Genomic DNA, 19,652 nt, shown 5'->3' on the forward strand with positions numbered 1-19,652 from the left:
ATTCGATCTTCAACCTTCTTGGATTTTTCATCTCTGGTAAGTTAATTTCTCTTGCACACTTGGCAACCACGTGAGACTATACAAATTGCCTTAACTTAAATATTATCCAAATCAAAAACACATGTATAGCTACATGCACGGGGATTGATTGCACTAACAGGACTTTCTTTTATCAAATGGTTGATCGATTTCAACTCATTTGGACTTTCGCCAACTCTGTTAGTCTTTTGGCATTGCACTTGCATTGTCAATGTCCATTGAACACTTACATACTTGATATAAAATGTTAGTATAACATGAATCTAGTCTAATGCGGCGGATGATGTAGGTTCTCTAAAGTCAGGTCAAAGTTCAAGAGGAGTCTAATATGACAGTCAAAGATAAAGAAGAACGAACACTCAGAGCTAACATGATCGATCTTTTTGGTCGAGTGATCATCCGATTGGACTCTTGGTCCAGTCAAATTCTGGATCCCCCAATATTGATGAAGCCCCAAATTAAGCCAGTACCATTCAAAGCAAAGACAACTTCGTCACTTGGGATAACATGATTACCTATCCAACTAAGTAATCTAGCTAGTCAGACTATATTGCCAATTGAACATACTAGACTCACAGTTCGATCGGACTCTTTGGTCAAACAGAGAGATCAAGTGAAGATTGAGTTCTTGATATCATTCCTCAATCCAACCTGGTCATTCTTGTGAGCAATATCTAATCGGACGATAAAGGGGGCTCGGTTGGTCTACCATTTAAGCATATTAAGGGCCCCCTATTCAATGGTCCAACATTCTTTTTTGTCATTTTATGCAACAGCGGTAGAAAATCAAAGGAATATTTCCTATGCTAGCTGTACGACGAAAGCTTCTATGTAAAAATTATGAGTTCATTTTGAAAAAGGTGTCAGAGCATTATTACAATATGTCCTTTTTTGGCCATGCATCGAGATTCATGCAAGAGGAAAATTAACACTATAAAAAGTGATCTCCACTTATAAGCCCAGGTACGTTTACACTATACAAACGCTACACATCCACTATTCATCTACTATTCACTCTCTTTTATTCGATCGGTCATTGACTTGAATGTCAGAGTGTCTGCGCCATGGACCCTTCCTTGATGACCTGATTGGTGACATTCCCTTTGACACACAGGACCTCTTGGATTCATCTTTTTTCTGACTAGGAATTTTCATATCCACTTTGTGTGTCATCTTTTTCGCTTTTAGATAGAATCATAATCTAATTTTAACATTTTGTTAACTACCTCAAAATTCTAAGGTTGGGTTCAACCACTTATGCCTACTTTGTTAGCAATTGTGCTATATGCAGTTCTTGTCTGTTGTATTAGGAAAGTTGATAAATGTATAATTGCCTGTATAACCACTTTTCCCCTTCCCCTCTACTCATTCGGTCATTCACACATATTCACGCTCAATAAAAGATTTTTAGAGAGGGATGACACTGAAATTACTGAAGATAAATTTGACATCTCTCTTGAGGTTCTTGAGATAAGAATAGCAACTACTAGCTCCCCTCTCGGACATGGTGCTGCTATGGTAAAAGATAAGACGAACTTGTATATAATGAGGATTCAATAAGACGAACTCTCATGTAAAAAAGGATTCAAATATCTCACCATATAATATATATATATATATATATATATATATATATATATATATATATATATATATATATATATATATATATATATGTGATATTCAAATTACTCGTGATGTTGAATTGTTCGTCAAAATCTATTTGTGTTTACTGAATTGATCCTTATGATCGATAAAAAAATTTTATAAAACGAGACAAATCATCTTCGAAATTAATCCGTTCAAAAAAAATGAATACCTAGATTATAAAAAATATCATAAAAAGGAAGGATAATACCAAAAGAAAATAAATTGGTGTTATAAATAAAATAATTAATAAAAATAAATTAAGAATAAATTATAGATGGACGCGGTCATTAAAAAAATAAATATGAAATTGATATATTAATAATAAATTAAATTTTTAATAATTTATTATTTTTATTTTAATAATAAATAAGATAATTTTAATTAAAATTATTATATTTTTATTGTAAAATATTAGAAAGACTGCAACTCTATTTTTAATTATCTTTAAATTAACCTAAATTCTACCTTATTTATATATATGAAACTATTCCTCAACAAGGGATCAGTGTTTTTTTGTTCATTCAACCACATCATGCACTTCCACGAAACTCATTCCCCCCGTGAAAGTGATTAATTAGCCTTTTATCCTTTTTTTAGTTTTAATCAAAAACAACAATTTTTATTAAACAACCGGGAAAGAGAACCCGTAGGTAAAGAAATTATAGAATGCACATACCGTTTGCATCACCAAGGCATTGAAATTGTTCAGTTCCATTTCCATACCATGTAAAAAAAAAAAACAATTGTGAACATAGTGTGATATAGCCTCACCTAGATTACTTGAGGATAAAAATTTCGACTGTAGGATAAATGTATAACTTGTCAATGAATCTCATCAAGGCCATAATGAGGTACTGAAACTTCACTAGAGGTTTTAGAGGTCAAATCAACAAATTTGAGAGCAATTAGTTATCATTCCACCTTCAGAACTATCTTCACGAACTCATACACAAAATAACTGATGGAAGCAGATGGAAGAACCTGCAAGTGGAAAGAAGAATACTAATTAAGAGAACCAAATATAAAAATATATATTAAGTTGAACGAATGGATTCTGTAAATACTAGTAACACGTACCTGTAACAGGCTTGGAATCAAACCAGCATACAGTGCAGGCACACCACCTTGATCAACAATTTTCATAAATGTAGCAAAAGCATTCAATTTGTTTGCCTGAACCTGCATTTGCAACTGCCGTCTGACTACTTCAAATGGATATGTAGTAGCTTCAGCGCAAGCACCAGCTATGGCCCCATATAATAGCGTCCTCATGGGTCCCAATTCTAGCTGATCCAGAACACCCACATCTTCACCTTCTTGTTTTCTCATTATATCCAACCTCTTCCTCCCTTGAGGTGAATGCAGGTAGCCTGACTTTAGTATGTCATATACACCATAAAAAACAGCTCCTGAAGGAGCCATGCTAATGAGAGATGGCACCAGTCCCTTGTAGAGAGAAAAGAAACCTTCTGTCTGAATCATATGGTGAAAGACACCTATAACACTTCCTAAAGCTTCTCCACCAGGTGCTACCATCTTGGTTCGTATCTGAAATTTAAATAGTGAATTACACAGATGGGGGGCCTAAAGAAACAACTACACATCTTCATACAGAAACTACTGAGTTGATATCGCTGCTTTTACACCAAGAAAGCTTACAGATAGCATTCAGATAAACGAGAGCAGTATCAACGTCATTTTGTTAGTTCAAACTATGAGATTAACTACATGAATCATAGTACTCCGTTGAACTCTGGCCAATATTGAAATCTACTTAAAATATAATCTTAAATTTAACCTAACCTAAATCAGAACCGTCGATAACAGGTAAATAACTCTAAAGCAAGAATGAATTTGACAACCAACACAGCGTGTGATCAGTATGCAAAGTGTAGTTGCAGTAATGCCAGCCGGCAAGTGTTCATGCAACACCAAAAATTAATTGACAATAAGTATAATAAATTCAACAATCAACATACCGTGTCCATCGGTATGCAAAGTATAGTTGCAGTAATGCCAGCTGCTGCACCAGCAATGAATCTTTCAAAATTTGTGGTTTCTTCATTTCCAGATAGTTTAAGGAGCTGCTTTCTATATGTATCATATGCATAGAAATTAATGGCCTTAAAAGGTGCAGTGCGAAGAATGTTGACAAAATTTCCTTTCCAAAAACCTCTGAGTCCTTGTCTTGTTGCAATTTTATGAACAAGTGCAAAAAGATTGCTCTGCTCACCACGAACAATATATTCCAACTTTAGCCTCTCAAGTGGAGCAACAAAGGTTCTGGTAGATGTGAAACTTATGTTAGTATTAAAAATTCAACTGCAATCACTAGCTCACAGGTATTTGCATATTAGGTTAAGTAAAATAGATATGCCAAGCCAATTAACATTAATCATCCACTCATCAGGCACCATGTGTTCCTCACCCACTTATAATAGCTTAAATATATGGTGATAATGACTAAACAAAAACACATTTGCTACTAAAACCTATAGATTACTTCAATTTCATCTAAAAAACAGACCAAACAAGTCTTTCCACTTCAACTGGAGAAAGTCTATAAATTAATCAGGCTATTTTAGGAATAAAAAAATGACAGTAAAAACAAATCAAAGCAAAATTCTTATCAAGAAAGTACATGATATTCTCTTCTAGTCTATATCAGTAAGAACAATCAACAAGGAGGTCAGAGTAAGTCCATGAGGATTGAGTGTTAGCATTGTTCTAAATGACGGTCTAGACAGCCCTTTGGCAGTTTCTATGAGGAACTGCTTCACCTAGTAGCTAAGTGGACCGAGTAGTCCAGATAGGTAGTACAACCATGTCCAAGGAAAAAAAATAATTTGTTATAAAATACTAATTCATTTAACATTAGTTATCTTATCTATATTTTCATATTATAGTATGACACTAATTATAAATATATTTTATTAATTTGGATTTATGACTTGAATTTAATTTTTTTTTTTTCTAGTTAGAGTACTGCTAAGTTACACTTTTGGCAAACGATGGGCATGGTTTAAATTTTTGACCGTATCGAAGTTTTAATTTATGATAGGAACAATACAGTTTAGGTAGAGTATCATGTTATGTCAATATGATTTCGATATTGTTAAATATAAGATATACTAATTAAAAATATTTTTAAAAATAAATTTTTTAACCTAAATATTAAAAAAATAAAAAATATATATATATTTTTTTTAAAAAAATAATTGTAGAATCCTGGCATCGTGTGAGCTGCACGACCCCTCCGAAGTCATCACGATCCTGTGGCGCCCCTATGACTCTGTGGCGGCCCACGGTGTCCGTGCCGGACGAAATGATAAATTTCACCCATGTCACACGGCACAATACGAGATTTTAAACCTTGATACATAGTATATGGGAATGAATTTGGTTCATTATTAATCATGTACTTAACGATCCAATCTTGCACCCTAATAGTTAAATAGGCCACAAAGATGATGAACCAAGTAGGGTTGTAAACGAGCCAAGCCGAGCTTGAGCTAGCCTAGGCTCGAGCTCGGCTCAACTCGATTTATACTGGCTCGACTCGAGCTCTAGTAGAGTTGAGCTTGAGCTCGATATTTAATTATAAGCTCAAGCTCAATTTTTTTTATTTTATTATTATTTTTTAATAAATAAATTAATATATTGTATATTATAAAAATATATATTATTATTGGCTCGTTTGGCTCGACGAGCCACCAAGCCAGTAATAATTAGGCTCGAGTTCGGCTCGATTTCTAATCAAGCCAGATTGAGCTCGGCTCGAACTCAGTCAACTTCAAACTCAAGTCGAGTTTTGACCGAGCCACTCACAAGCGGTTCACAAGCGGCTTGGCTCATTTGCAGAATATATAATGATTAGCCATCATCAGATTTATGAGAGGACCTTGATTCTCTTGCATAGTACTGGAAAACTGTCGATACCATCAGTGGGCTTAGCATAATACATGGAGCATAATACAAAGAAGGTAGAAAGTCAAAAAAGAAGACAGATAAAACTGATATAAAACCAGTTTCAGTAAAATAACTGGTCAATAACAACATTGGCAAAAGCCAGACAAGGAAAGCTTGTCCATTGAATCTAATCCTCACCTAAATATAAAATCAACATATAATCGTAGTCACGACTTATGGCAGTAAATGACATTTAAGTAATAGGATAAAATTCTCTAAATTGATTTCATCCAAACAGACAGATTACCAACAAAGAGTACCTCTTTGTTTTGTGAAAGCATGGTCATCTTGCACTTTTTTGTTCCTCAGTGAGTTGACTTATTTGACTAAATGCTAAGTGAATCAATATAAATCAAATACATTGAAAACTAACCATTTGTAGCTGATACTGTCACTAGCAAGAACCTTTTCCAAAAACCCCTCTTCACATAGAAGATCATGAAACTAGCTCATTAATTAGGAAAACCTTCTCCAGAATAACAAAGCACGACATTTATATCACAATCTGTATTATCATGCAGTGGTCCTCAGAACCAATACCAGTAGTTAACCATTTAAGAATTTAATTTCATGGCCACTAATTTCATGAATTTTATTTGGTTATCATCCCAAGGTGGACAACTCATATTGACTAGCAATATATTGCAGCTTAGCTTGGGAACCCTAATGTAGATTAGAAAGTTAATTTTTTAAAATTTGGACTCGAAAAAAGTTTACTTTTATAGATCTAATTTAAAGAGAACACTCAATTTTGATAGTTTTGAATCGATAATTGTTATGACTAGAGAATAGGAAATTTGCAGCTTTGATCAAGTTTTTTTAATATAATTTTACATAGATTGGAGTCTTAATAAAGAACCTTCAATCCCTATAAGTTACAATCGTTGCAAAATAAATACCTCTTCCATTCTCTACATGAAATCATTTACTTGTCTATATGAAATTGTTTATCACTTATGTTATATCAAATGGTCTTAAATATGTATTGATCCACTTTTATGTTGTATAAACATGGTATCAAAGTCGAATTCCTTGTTAAGCTCTTGTGCTTCCCTTATTGCTACAACAAACCCATGATTTCTTCCGTAGCAAAATAATCTTGATCCATGTTCTCCACTTCATATCAATTGAAGAGCAATATTCCCCAAGTGCAACATACCACTTCCCCTTTCTTCTCCATCATATACCAGACCACCCTTACTCCCATTCGTTACACAACAATTGCCCATTGGATTTCACTACAGCCACCTGCAGTTAGGGACCGCCCCTCTTCCCTAAAATTGATTTTCATTGCCTCCAACAGAACCCTGACATCAACAAGTCCCATCCTAATCTTTAATAGACCCATGACCACCCTTCCTCTAAACCTCCATCAGCATTTTGTCTTGCATCCTTTCCCAACTACACCTTCATTGACACAGCCTCATTAGCATCACAACTCCATTTCCCACTCTAATTTGCTACTACTCCCCCACACTCTCCCCGCACTCTGAAGACTCTGCAAACACCACCTCAATCCTGAACCCCCTTGCTTTGCAACCCACACATCTACTTTGCACTATAGATATCCTCGACCAACACTCGCTTATTGACTCATGTGAGCACCACCTACTAACTCTCAGCATGTTCTTCGAGTCTCACATGGCATTAGCTATAAAATGTAGCACTCACTGACACACCACTATAAGTCTCAAATAATCATCTAACAATACCCAACCAATACTATGGCACATCTTTTTAGGCTCCTTTGCTAGGTTCACCATAGATTTGATTAACAAGCTACAAATTTGAAGAAATTGTCACTTTTTATTCTAGTAGGTGTCTTCATACCCTATCACTGGTCACCTCCTTGATGCCCTATATTATGGGATTTGGTACTAGAATCAAGAAATTTCTTGATCTTTTTACTTGGGATCCAATCCAAAGTCAATTGTAATATATTGGGATATACTAAAGGCTAATTAGATCTAATGTAAAGTGACTCACAAGATTAAAAGAAAGAAGAGTCACTTCCACTAATTAATGAAGGCACATAATCACAGTAAAATGGTTACCTCTCTTTGAATTTTTTTAATTAGTTGGTCAATTTAAATTTTTTGCATTTAATTTAATTTTCTCAAATCCTTGAATAATCTCATACTTTATTCATAAAAAAGAACCACATTGCACACATAATGTCTTTTTTCTTTTCTCTAATTAACCATTATACTTCAAATTTTAGTTCAAAACAATTTTCATCACATTATTTTGCATTATGACTAGTTTATCATCATAGCTTCTTTCCTCATGCCATAGTTTATTTATCATCCATTATATTTTATTTCCTAGAATAAATTCATTATTTGAAAAAAAAAAACAAAAAAAAAAGTATGTTTCTCGTATTATGTACTTTATAAGCATTATTACTTGTCAATATAAATTGACATGGTACAAGAAAACATCAATACTATATATATGAAAGATGTATAGTCAAGGATCATCCAAACAACTGCACCCACTTGAAGGATATGAATAAACTTATATTTATAGGAAGTAGATTAAAGCATCGCAATAGTTTTAACAATATTACTCTTCAAACACAAACATCTGCAAGAACCCACCTATAGTTGCATTATTCTATGTTTATAGAATAATACAATCATTTTCTGCAAATAATGATAAAAACAGGTCTAAGCATGATATGGTAGATGTCCCTTGTGTTAAAAGATGTTTAGACTCTAACTCATTCTTAATTAGTTAATTGATATAAGAGAATATTTTGAATAGGATACCATGAACATATCAAACGAGCACCATATACTAGATATAAATTCATTACACCATTAAAAAATTTTGGTAACTCAAGCCAATGTAACTGATTTAGACAACCAACTATCAAATATTGGCTTAAAATGAGATGTAAGCTTAAAGAAAAATATATTCCTAAACATTTTGACTACGAGGCTCATTAGCATAATACAAATTTGAAAACCTAGACAAATATTGTGGCATTGTTAGGGAAGAACTTAGGCTAACCCTTATTCAATTCATTAATAAACTTAGACTAGAAATTTAAATAAAATGTATATTCTCTTCACTTCAATAAATACTGTTTATTATAAAGCTACAGGAAGTAATACTATTTTAAACAAATTCAACTAACATGTGATAAAGATTGAATATACACATAAAATAACACATGAACTCAAATAGAACAAAAGATAAATTATCCAAAGATAACACTTAAAGCCATGAAATCTCGAGCCATGCCAAGATTTCGATCCCGAACCGGAACGATACAGTTCCGGTACTCTGATGTACTGTGTCACCATATTTTTAGTATTTTTTAAATATAAAATATATTAAATAAAAGAAAAGAGTTTAATCTAAATATTAAAAAAAAAAAATACATATATGTATACTAAATTAATGGGATAATTTTGTTAGGCTTTAATTAAGTTTATCTAAATTATCTCAATCATAGCTAGTAGTTGATTAAAACTATTAACATAAGATATTTAATTAAATTAAAACCTTCCTTGGCCCCCACCGTATTTCGGCCCGCATGACGCGTCCAGAGGCGTCGTCGGGCCAGCATGACTCGCCCACGAGGCCTTGGGAGGTGCCAGCACAGGAGGCGTGTCGTGCCAGTCCGCGAGAGGAACGAAATGGTTTATATCGGACGAAACAACACGAGATTTTAAACTGCTTAAAGCTCTTACTTCACTTGAATCCAAAGTAAACTCTGATAAAGGTATATAATTTTAAAAAATATATATATATATATATATATATCCCCATATTCCTAACTATGTGTTCTTAGAAGAACTGGATAACTTGACTTTATACAATCCTTTTAACGCATAACCTTAAGGCTCTAAGTTCAAAAAAGAAAAAGGTTCTAAGTACTAAAAAGAAAGGAAACAATATTAGGGAAAAGAAACTAAAGACAATAATTCTTAGGAAAATAATTATGAACATATTCCATTTGTTTCCTTCCAAGAAAGAAAAAGAGAGAAAAACTTAATCAACAGCATCAACCAAGCATTATCCCACCAGGTGAGGTCGGCTATATGGATCCTTTTATGTCATTAGACTCTATCCCCTAATATAGCATCATCTATATACTTAAATAAATTTTATCTTGTTTTATTGTTGCTAACCAAGTCTTTTTTTATCTTCCTCTTTCTCGTTTGATATGCGTATTTGTCATAGTTTCACATCGCCTAACCAGAGCATTTATTGGTCGTCGAAGTACATGTTTGTATCATCTTAAACGTGTCTCTCAGAATTTTTCCTCAATAGATGCAACTCCGACTCTCTCTAATATTCGTATTTCTTATTTTGTCCATCCTCGTATGTCCACACATTCATCTTAATATCCTCATCTCTGCAACTCTCTGTTTCTCCGCATATGCTCGAGTCATAGCCCAACATCAGCACCATATAGCATAGCAAGTTTAACCGTTATTTTGTAAAACTTCCCTTTAAGTTTTAGAGGTATTTTACGATCACATAAAACATCCGACACGCTCCTCCATTTCAACCATCTTGTATATATTATATATAAGACATCTCTCTCAATCCCTCTATCATTTTGCAAAAATAATCCTAAATATTTAAAACTCTCGGTTCCAAATAACTTATCTCCTATCTTAACAATTGTCACATTACATATAATATTGCTAAACTTAAATTTCATATATTATGTATTTACTCTACTAAGCCTAAAACCTTTCACTTCTAGTATTTCCCGCCAAGATTCTAGTTTAGCATTGACTCCTTTACATGTCTCATCTACCAAAACAATATCATGTCTCATCTACCAAAATAATATCATCTGCAAACAACATGCACCATAGTCATGGTACTGTATTTTGTATTTTGGTTGTGTCAAGTGAGTTCATCGATGATTAGTATAAAAAGATAGAGATTTAGTGTTGATCCTTGATGTAACTCTATCTTTATTAGAAATGCTCAGTGTTGTAAATCGCAATAGGCGGTGGCGGTTAATGACGGCCTGCCGCCTAGGCTATTGAATTTTTTTAACTATTTTTTATATATATTATTATAAATCAACATTATTCTTTATAATATCTACTTTTAATAAAATATATTAATTAAAATTTTAATCTAAATATTTAAAAATAAAAAATATATAATTTTTTATTTATATATAATGGGATAATTTTATTAGGCTTTAATGAAGTCTATATAAATTATCTCAATCATACTTAGGAGTTGATTATAATTATTAACCTACAGTAATTTAATTAAACCCTAATTTACAACTTACCGGCGTACCATGTTTCGTCCGGGTGATGCCAGGACCGCACGATGAGTTCAGATGTGTCATTGGGCCTAGGCGATGCGTCCAGGACTGTCGTCAAGTTCAAGCGACGCCTCCGGGTCCAGTCCACGCCTTTGAGCCCATCGTCAAGCCCGGGCAAAGCCTTCAGGCTCGTCATCGAGCTCGAGCATCACGTCCTAGCTTGCGTGACATGCCCGGATATGTCGCCAGGCTTGAGCGATGCTTTCAAGCTTGCGCGACATATCCAGACTCATCACCAAGCCCAGGCGATGTGTCCGGACTTATTGTGGTGGCGAAACAACGATAACGGCGAGGACGGTGGCAGTTTCAGGCGTGGCCATGGCGGAAGGTGAGTTACGGCCTAAAGTGGCGGTACGGTTGATGCCCACCTCCCGTCTAGGCAGCCGTCACGACCGCCATTTAGAACACTATAAATGCTTAAGTTAATCCGCCTAAAATGTTCACTCTGATCGTTAATTAGTTCAATATATGTTACGCTAACATCTTTCTTTTCTAGAATTCTCCATATAATGTCTCTTGCAACTCTTGATAAAGTTTTTTCTAAGTGAATATATCATTTACTAGTACTCTATTGCATTCATCTTTAATACATCTTGTTCGGATAAGATCTCTTGTTTTCCTCTCATTTTAGCTATTCTATAAATGTATCTTTTCCTTTCTTTTATATCCAATTTTTGATATAACCATTTAAAAGTTTCATTCTTTGCTTCATTCACGGCTTTCTTAGCTTTTTTCTTAGCTATTGTATATTTTTTTAAGTTTTTCTTGGTCTTACAAATATATAATTCCTTATAGACTATTCGTTTTTCCTTCACTTTCTCCTGTATTTTTTCATTCCACCACCAAGATTCTTTACTTGGTAGTGCATACCTTTGGACTCACCGAGTACACTCTTGGCTATTATTTTCAACTTTGATGTCATCTTATCTCATGCCGTATTAGAATATATTTCGCCTAATGTTTATACTCCTACCTTCTCCTTAAATATATTTTGTTTCCCATCCTTTAACTTTCATCACTTAATTCTTGAAGTCGTGTATATTTTCCTTCTATTGATACTATGATTGAGGTGTATATCCAACATTACTAACCTATGTTGGGTAGTTAAGCTTTCTCCGAAGATAACCTTACAATATTTACAAATCTTTTTATCCCTCTTTCTAACCATAAGAAAGTCAATTTACGATTTATTATTCCCACTTTTGAACATGATCAAGTGTTCTAGTGAGACAATATAGAGGAAATCAATTGTAAATAAATTTAAAGTTATGAAAAAAAATTAAATTCAGATTTGATATCAATTGTAAGCAAAAGTGAGATTTTTGTCCAAATAAGATGGAGACAATATAGAGGAAATCAAGAGTTGCCTTCTCGTATTTCACCAAAGGAAACGAAAGGAAAATACCACCAGTATCACCTTATTTTCCTTTCTGGGTTCCTTCCTCTATTGGAAGCACACCCTAAAGAGTCTCATAATGATTTAATCTCTTTGAGAAACACCCAGCATGCTACTGCTCAGATGTTAGGCAAACAAATTACAGCACCTTCATGTCATCCAACATGAAGAAACCAAACGAGAAAATTGAGCAAATTCAATCTCATAAAGAATTGAAGCCATTGAATTGAAAATTAGCAAACTAATTAAGATTTTCATATGTATATGTTGTTTTGTAATTATTTTGTGACTTTAAAGCTTGTTAAACAAGAAAGTTAATTTTCTTGTCTACTAGTTACCATTATGAGTTTTGTAGTGAGACAAAACTAAAAACACATGTCAAGGCTAGAAAAATAATTGTATTGGGCAATAACTACTAGAAGTTATTTATGTCATAACAATCTTAGGCACCTTCATGTCTATTTAGTCATGCTGTAAGAAATGTCCGTACTAATACATATTCATTTAATTTACAAACTCATTTAAAATTAATTTAATTTTAGATTTAACAAATGTTGACTTATTAGGATACATTCAAGCCTATATCTTAGGATGGTGACTTTATCACAAGATAAACTTCTTTAGTTTTCGTTAAGCTTCTTTAGTTTTGGGTTTGATAGATTCACCCTCAATAATCATTTCCATATCTCATAGTTGCTACAAAGAATGTTAACTTTATCCTCGCCACGTGATGATTTGAGACATTTTTTTAATTATTATATTGGGCAACCAAAAAGTATTAGAATAAAGTTGAGAAATCTTTAAGATTAGAAGGAGAAACGATACAAAATTTTCTCACTCGTTACAAGGGATGATGAAGAATCTAATAAAGAAATCATATTGAACAAAGTTAGCAACACAATTATTCCTTAAACTTAGAACAAAAGAAAGATGCTTAGAAAGTTTTCCTAAGTGTAGGAGAATAATACAAATTAAAAAACTTATTTCAGCTTAACTTTGCAAAAAAAAAAATAGATCCTTTTATTTAGGATAATAAATAAATCTCCTAATTGAAAGTAGGAGAGTTATTCCAAGTTTGATTTAGGGCCTTATATTTTCAGGTAAGATTCTTTAAAAAGGAAATACAATTCCCAATACTAGAGCATCTTTGCTCTTTGTGAGTTTTTGTTCTTTGCATGAGAATGCTTATATCTTGCTGTGTCAAATGACCAAAGATATCCCTGTGAGTTTTGACATGCTTTTAAATGCATTAAAAACTTTTAACTTTACACCAGAGCTAAGAAAAGTTATAGTGAACCCTTGCTGAAATGCAAATAATAAATCTAGTAAACCTTCAGCAAAAGAAATGATCTTCGATTTTTTTCCCTTAGGTTGCATTTACTTTGATGGAAAGTAAAGAAGGGGGAAAGAAAGACTCAAGAAATTAAATATTAAGCCTCATCATTATATAAATCTTTCGTCATTTTTCCTTCTACTCATATCTTACTTTCAAGTAAAGTCAAGGTAAAAGTAAGGTGAGATAAACATAAACGAAAATGGCATGACAAGAAAAAGATAAAAAGTTGTTGGTGCAATCATGCTCCAAGTGCTTTGGTGCAACCATGGATTTTAATGTTTAGGCAAAGGATTTAAATTAAATTTGCTTTGTGATTTGATGTGTCGACTCTGAGTGTGTAGAGATTTAGTCCGCACATGGAGACAATTTTACGCAGCCAAAGTTGTGGTTAGCTTATGGCTCAAGGTTCATGGAGATTAGAGAAGGATGCGGCATCAGTCATTCAAGGGATCAATGGACGAGGAGCATCAAAGTGCAATAATGAGTAGGTAGCGGACTATGTAAGTGAAGAGTGAAGGATGGCACAAAGAGAGAACAAAGGAATCGGTACATCCACGGGACGAGAAGCTTGACAAGAGAATACTCGGACAAGGGTAGCACTCAAGTTGGGCGGACTCAACTATTAGATTGGTTGTAGTCAACCTACTAGTTGACTAATGATTGAATCAATTGGGTAGTCTATTCAAACACAAACAAAAAAAAATTCTTGAAATCTAGTCGACTAATGATGATGATGATGATGATGATCAAATGATCAACTAGACATTGTTCATCAATTAACTAACTGTCACGCATAACAGTTGACAGTCAACTGCCTGATAGCATATAATGGTCAATTGATCTGTGCCAACGCAGCAAGATGAGTTGTCAATTCAATTAAAAGAAGAGGCTATTAAAAGGGTTTTAAGGGCTATGAAACATATTCAACAGTAGAGGCAATAGAAGACATTGACACTCTTATTCTTGTTATTTCTCAAGCTTTGTTGTAAACCCTATTTACCCTATTGTAAGTCTCTTATGCTAAACCTTTATACAACTTGTAAAAAATTTCTCCACCTTTGATGTTGCCATGGAGGAAAAAATATAGATGATTCTGGGAGCAATCCAACCAAGGATCATAAGCCATGGTGTAGGAGCCACGAGCCGATGAACTACGTTAAAAGCCTGTGTTAGCATTGTGGTATGTGTTTGTGCTTTTATAATCTATTTTTGTTGCTAACAAGGAATATATGACTTATTAAGATCGCAACAAAAGTATTAGTTTTATATTCATAGGCACAAAATATATTCACCTCCCTCTACAAACCATCCTTTCAATCTATGTGTTCCAACAAAAGTAAAGCCAAGTAACATATTGTTAGTGCAATCATCCCCTTTGTGGTTTGGCTACCTTGGATTTCGATGCTTGAACAAAAAGTTTAAGTTAGGACTGCTTTTGTATCTTATATGTGTGCAAGATGGTAAAGGAATTTAGCTTAAATACATATAGAGACTTAGTGTGGCCAAGGTTAGAGATTAAACCAATGGCTCGAGGTCAGTTGGAGATTGAAGATTAAAAAAGGATGAAATGTGGCATCCAAGGGACCACAGAACAAGGAGCATTAGAGTGTAGCTCAGTCGAAAAAGGCAGATCATGTTGATGAAAACTGAATGATAGCATGTGAAGCAAGCCAAGGGTTCAGTACATCCAAAAAATGAGTGACCTTATAGGAGATGGTCTTGTGGGCAAAGAGGAGTTGTAAGGTAAAACTCTTAAGTGATTTGAGAGACTCATACTTAGGAGACGAAAGTTATCAATTTATGTGAATACTTGACCATAGGATGGTCATAATCAATGGTCCAACCGATTAAAAGTAATTTTCAGTCAACCGGTGGTTAGGTTGACTAGGAGTCAACTTAAGTTGATCAGTCAGTAACTAAATGATTCTATTCATGGTTGAGTCAACTGAATAATCAACTAGCTTAGAGTCAATCTGATGTTGGATTTCAACCAACTACGGACTCATATGAAAAGCTAGTTATTGATAGGACAAATTAAACAATAATGGTCAGATGATCTAAGGGCTATAAGAAATCGACACAATGGTCGCATGATCTAAGGGCTATAGGAAACCAGTCAACCTGTGTGGCCATTGGTAGACTGAAAATTATTTCGATCAGAAATATAGTCCACTTAATGGTGGATCCAGTCAATTGATTGGCGACAGAACAATAGAGCAGAATGTGAAGTTGAAGATGTTTGAAGGGTATTATAAAAGGAGAACTAAAAAACTAATTCACCCTTCGTTTCTAACCCCTGGTCATCAACCCACCCTCACGGTCCTAACATATATAACCTATATTCAAGTGTATGAATAGGATTCTTCAGAGTTGAGCAATCATATAAACTATGAGCACTTTATTTATTGGGTCAAAAATCATAGTTTAGTTATTATGCATAACATGCAGTATGGGAATGAAAATTTGTATAGCAGTTTATTTTGCTCTAGTTTGTGGCTAGGGAAAAAAATAACAATCAACAACTTAACTTCAATATCCAACTGGGAGTACAAAAATACATTGTTTTTTATGTAATAACAAAATGATACAGCAATCCTGAAAAATCCTTAAATGTTGTCATCTTATAGTTACCCAAGAATAACTGAAGAGTTGAGACAGAGGACAAGGAAAAAAAAAACTAGGTATTTATGTAAAACTAAATAAATGACAAAAATGAAGAACAGTATAACTAAGTAGAAAATATAAGTCACACAAGAAAATTCAGTAGAAAATACAAGTCGTGGCCTTGTGCACAACAGCAACCCAATATGATTAATGAAACCATTCCCTTGTAATCACTTGAAAAGAGAATAAGAAATGTGTTCCCAATACCTTGAAACCATTGCTGCGACAGCTCCAGCCCAAAGATGTTTGGTAGTGTTCATAGCACCAGCTCCAGGCCCTCTCACCCGACTATGTCTATTCTTATTTTTATTTCTGCTCTTCTCCTCCTCCAAAACCACCAATCCGCCGTCCTCTTTCCCTTCCAATGCTGCCTCCTCCGACCTCCTTACCTCCTCCTTCCCCAACAAACCCGCAGGGTTCCGCATAAAAACTTGGCTTCCTTTGACAGAGAAGCTCATCGAAAGGAAACCGTCGCCATCGGCGCTCCCCCAGCTGATCCGAGCCGCAGGAGCTGTCTTTCCACGAAATCTAAATGGCAACTTGGGTGATGAATCAGGGGAACAGGACTCAATGAAAAGGCCTCCTCCTCCGGCGACGAGGGGCGGAGAGGAAGGTTCGTCGTGGAGACGGATGGGGGGAAGGATGGAGGCGTGGAAGCGTACCTCCAAGCCGGTCATCTCGAGGGATTGGTGGCAGACAGAGGCTATAGGGCGCAGAAGGGATTGCTAGGGTTTGGATTTGGAGGAAGAGGGACATGGATATTCATGGGAGGACTCGATCCGTGAGGAACAAGAGAGAGGAGAGAATCGCGTGCTTTATTTTTTATTTATTGGCAAAATGGCGACATTGGTGCATCTGATTCATTCCACTAGTTTCAATGTGGAGGAATATTGCAGCTTGCAATATGGATTAATCGACAACAGTAGATACATTACAAGGCCACGTTACATTAAAGGGACAAAAAATAAAAGGTTGTGCAACTACTTAGGCTTTGTGCTTATTCTAAGTAATCGATCCCGAGGACGTCTCAGTCATTAGACGTTAAAGGAAGAGACAGTTAGCCAATGTCGTAAAACATGATTTATTCATCCCAATATCTTCTGCAGGAATTTGATAATGTATTTGTTTTTTTTTTAAAGTTGTTGATGGATTGCCATCACTTCGGAAAATAGTTCACAAAGTTGATTTCGTTCAAGAAGCAACGGATTGACTAGCTTATTAGAGCAATCCCAAGGATACAAAAGAGCTTCAAATGCAATATAAAGAGTTGATTAGAAAAGGTGTTATTAATAAGATTATAATAAAATATCGTCATCTTATTTCTAAATTAGATGATATAATACATGATTTTTACTTTTTCTCTGAAATTTAATTAAAGTTTAGTTATCATCCAATTCACATCCTTAAGGAAACGAATGGTTTCCTTAAGGAAAATTGCTTTGAAAGCAAGAACAACTTGCTTGAATGGTTAGATATTGCATTTAGGTTAATTAATATTTTCATTAGATTAATAAATCATATCTTTCATGCCTATATTGGAAAGTTTGTTCTAGTATATTTTGATGATTTCTAGATTTCTCAACTTGTTTTGTGAAATTGGAAGTTCTATAACTCCAAGGTTGTTTTGATATGATCAACAAGTTAAGTTAGATCCTGTCATATTTTTAACCTTGTGTCTAAGTGTGCAGGAGCTTAGGAGCACATGGAGTCGAGCAAAAGACGCAGCTAGCGAGAAGGACGGCGCGGGAGGGAGCCGACGGACTCAGTGCGTTTGAGGTACGAGGCGTTGTGGAAGAGTACGCATGCGGACGAGAAGGAAGCACGCGGCGTTTCCGAGGGACGAGAAGCCGGAGTAGAAGGTTGCTCGAGAAGGCCGAAAGTTGGGTTCGGCTGAGCCCTATTCCGGATGACCGAGATCACCCAAGCGAGTGGAAGACCCGGACTGAGGCGAACGGAGCATGAGCAGAAGACCCGGGCTGAAAAATTCAACAAGGTTGACTTTCCCCACCCGGGGCGCCAAGAACTGTCCGGGGCGCCCGGAACAGTCCGAGGCGCCCGAAACAGCCCGGGGCGCTCGGAACAGCCTGGGGCGCCCGGAGTTGAATCTTTGACCAGGATCACATCAAACGCGATCCATTGCGAAGGGATAAAATTTTATCCCCCTCCCAGGCGCCTGGAACCCTTCCAGGCGCCCCGACCAAGGCTATAAATACAGTCTTGGTCCAGAAGCTTCATATCATCTCAAGAATTGTAATTTCAACACTTGTGTGCTTCCTTTAGAGCTTAGCTTCTTTCTTTTTGCGCTTTCACTGTTGTAAGAAGTTTCTCCGCCTGAAGGAGATATTCTAGTGAGTTTCACTCCTTGGATTAACAATCTCCCCGGTTGTAACCAAGTAAACATCTTGTGCCTTTTTGTTCTGTTTTAATTTATCGCTTTTCTATTTTATACAAGTGTTATTTTGAAAGTTCGAGAATGGTTGGTTTTAATTTTGTAGGCTATTCAACCCCACTTCTAGCCGGCCGCCGTGATCCAACACTATATATTGGACAATATGTTGCCAAAGATTTTTTAGAAAAAATAATGAATTTACAAACTAAATTCAGACTTATCTATTGAGATGACCTGAGTAGATAATCTCTAACTATCGGTCTTAAAAGTCAGGTCGAGCTGTTAGGTTGTCAGGAAGATTGCTGCTTTGTATCATCGAGTCTGAAAGCAGAGTTGCTGAGTCGGGAGTTGGAAGCTAAGTTAGGAATCAAAGTCGCCAGTCATGAAAGGAATTTGTCGAGGGAGGTGTCAAGTCCTGCACTCAACGCAGTTTCCTTGAAACAGATCATTCGCCCAACTCTAGCTATGCTTCGAGGTTCTCTCGAGTCATTTATTTCTCAAGATACAACGACAGAAATATGCACACAATTAAGCACTGGTTGTTCATGGCAAACTGAGAATGCACTTGAGTGTTATCATGAGTAGTTCAACCGAGTGGATGCACGATTGAGAGGAATGAATTGGGGAACGAATGTGGAGAAAGTCTTTTCCTTTCGCTTCTTGTTCTCTTACTCACGACCTCCTTTTATAGGAGGGTTCACCCATGGCTGCAAATGAATGACTGAGTTATGGTCATTCAATGCTTGGTTTAATGTCAGACATTATTATCGAGATGTTACTAAATCATTATTAATGGATTTAATATCAAACATTATTATCGAGATGTTATGGAATTGTCATTAATGAGTTTAATATCGTCCATTAATTTCATATTAATATTTTTGTTACACTCTTGAGT

The 19,652-nt window shown here is 35.2% G+C and overlaps 1 protein-coding gene across 1 annotated transcript; it reads right to left on the minus strand.

Annotated features, from left to right (window-relative positions):
* Nucleotides 1-2,286: 2,286 nt before the first annotated feature.
* LOC122047387 (probable mitochondrial adenine nucleotide transporter BTL3) lies at nucleotides 2,287-17,258 on the minus strand. The gene is made up of 4 exons (XM_042608638.1): nucleotides 16,573-17,258; nucleotides 3,669-3,972; nucleotides 2,767-3,237; nucleotides 2,287-2,670 (listed from the first exon to the last, which is right to left on the minus strand). The coding sequence occupies exons 1-4, from the start codon at nucleotides 17,040-17,042 to the stop codon at nucleotides 2,602-2,604; spliced, it is 1,314 nt and encodes a 437-aa protein (XP_042464572.1). The 5' UTR covers nucleotides 17,043-17,258; the 3' UTR covers nucleotides 2,287-2,601.
* Nucleotides 17,259-19,652: the final 2,394 nt, after the last annotated feature.

This window comes from Zingiber officinale, chromosome 2B (assembly GCF_018446385.1).
Source record: "Zingiber officinale cultivar Zhangliang chromosome 2B, Zo_v1.1, whole genome shotgun sequence".
Taxonomy (NCBI): domain Eukaryota; kingdom Viridiplantae; phylum Streptophyta; class Magnoliopsida; order Zingiberales; family Zingiberaceae; genus Zingiber; species Zingiber officinale.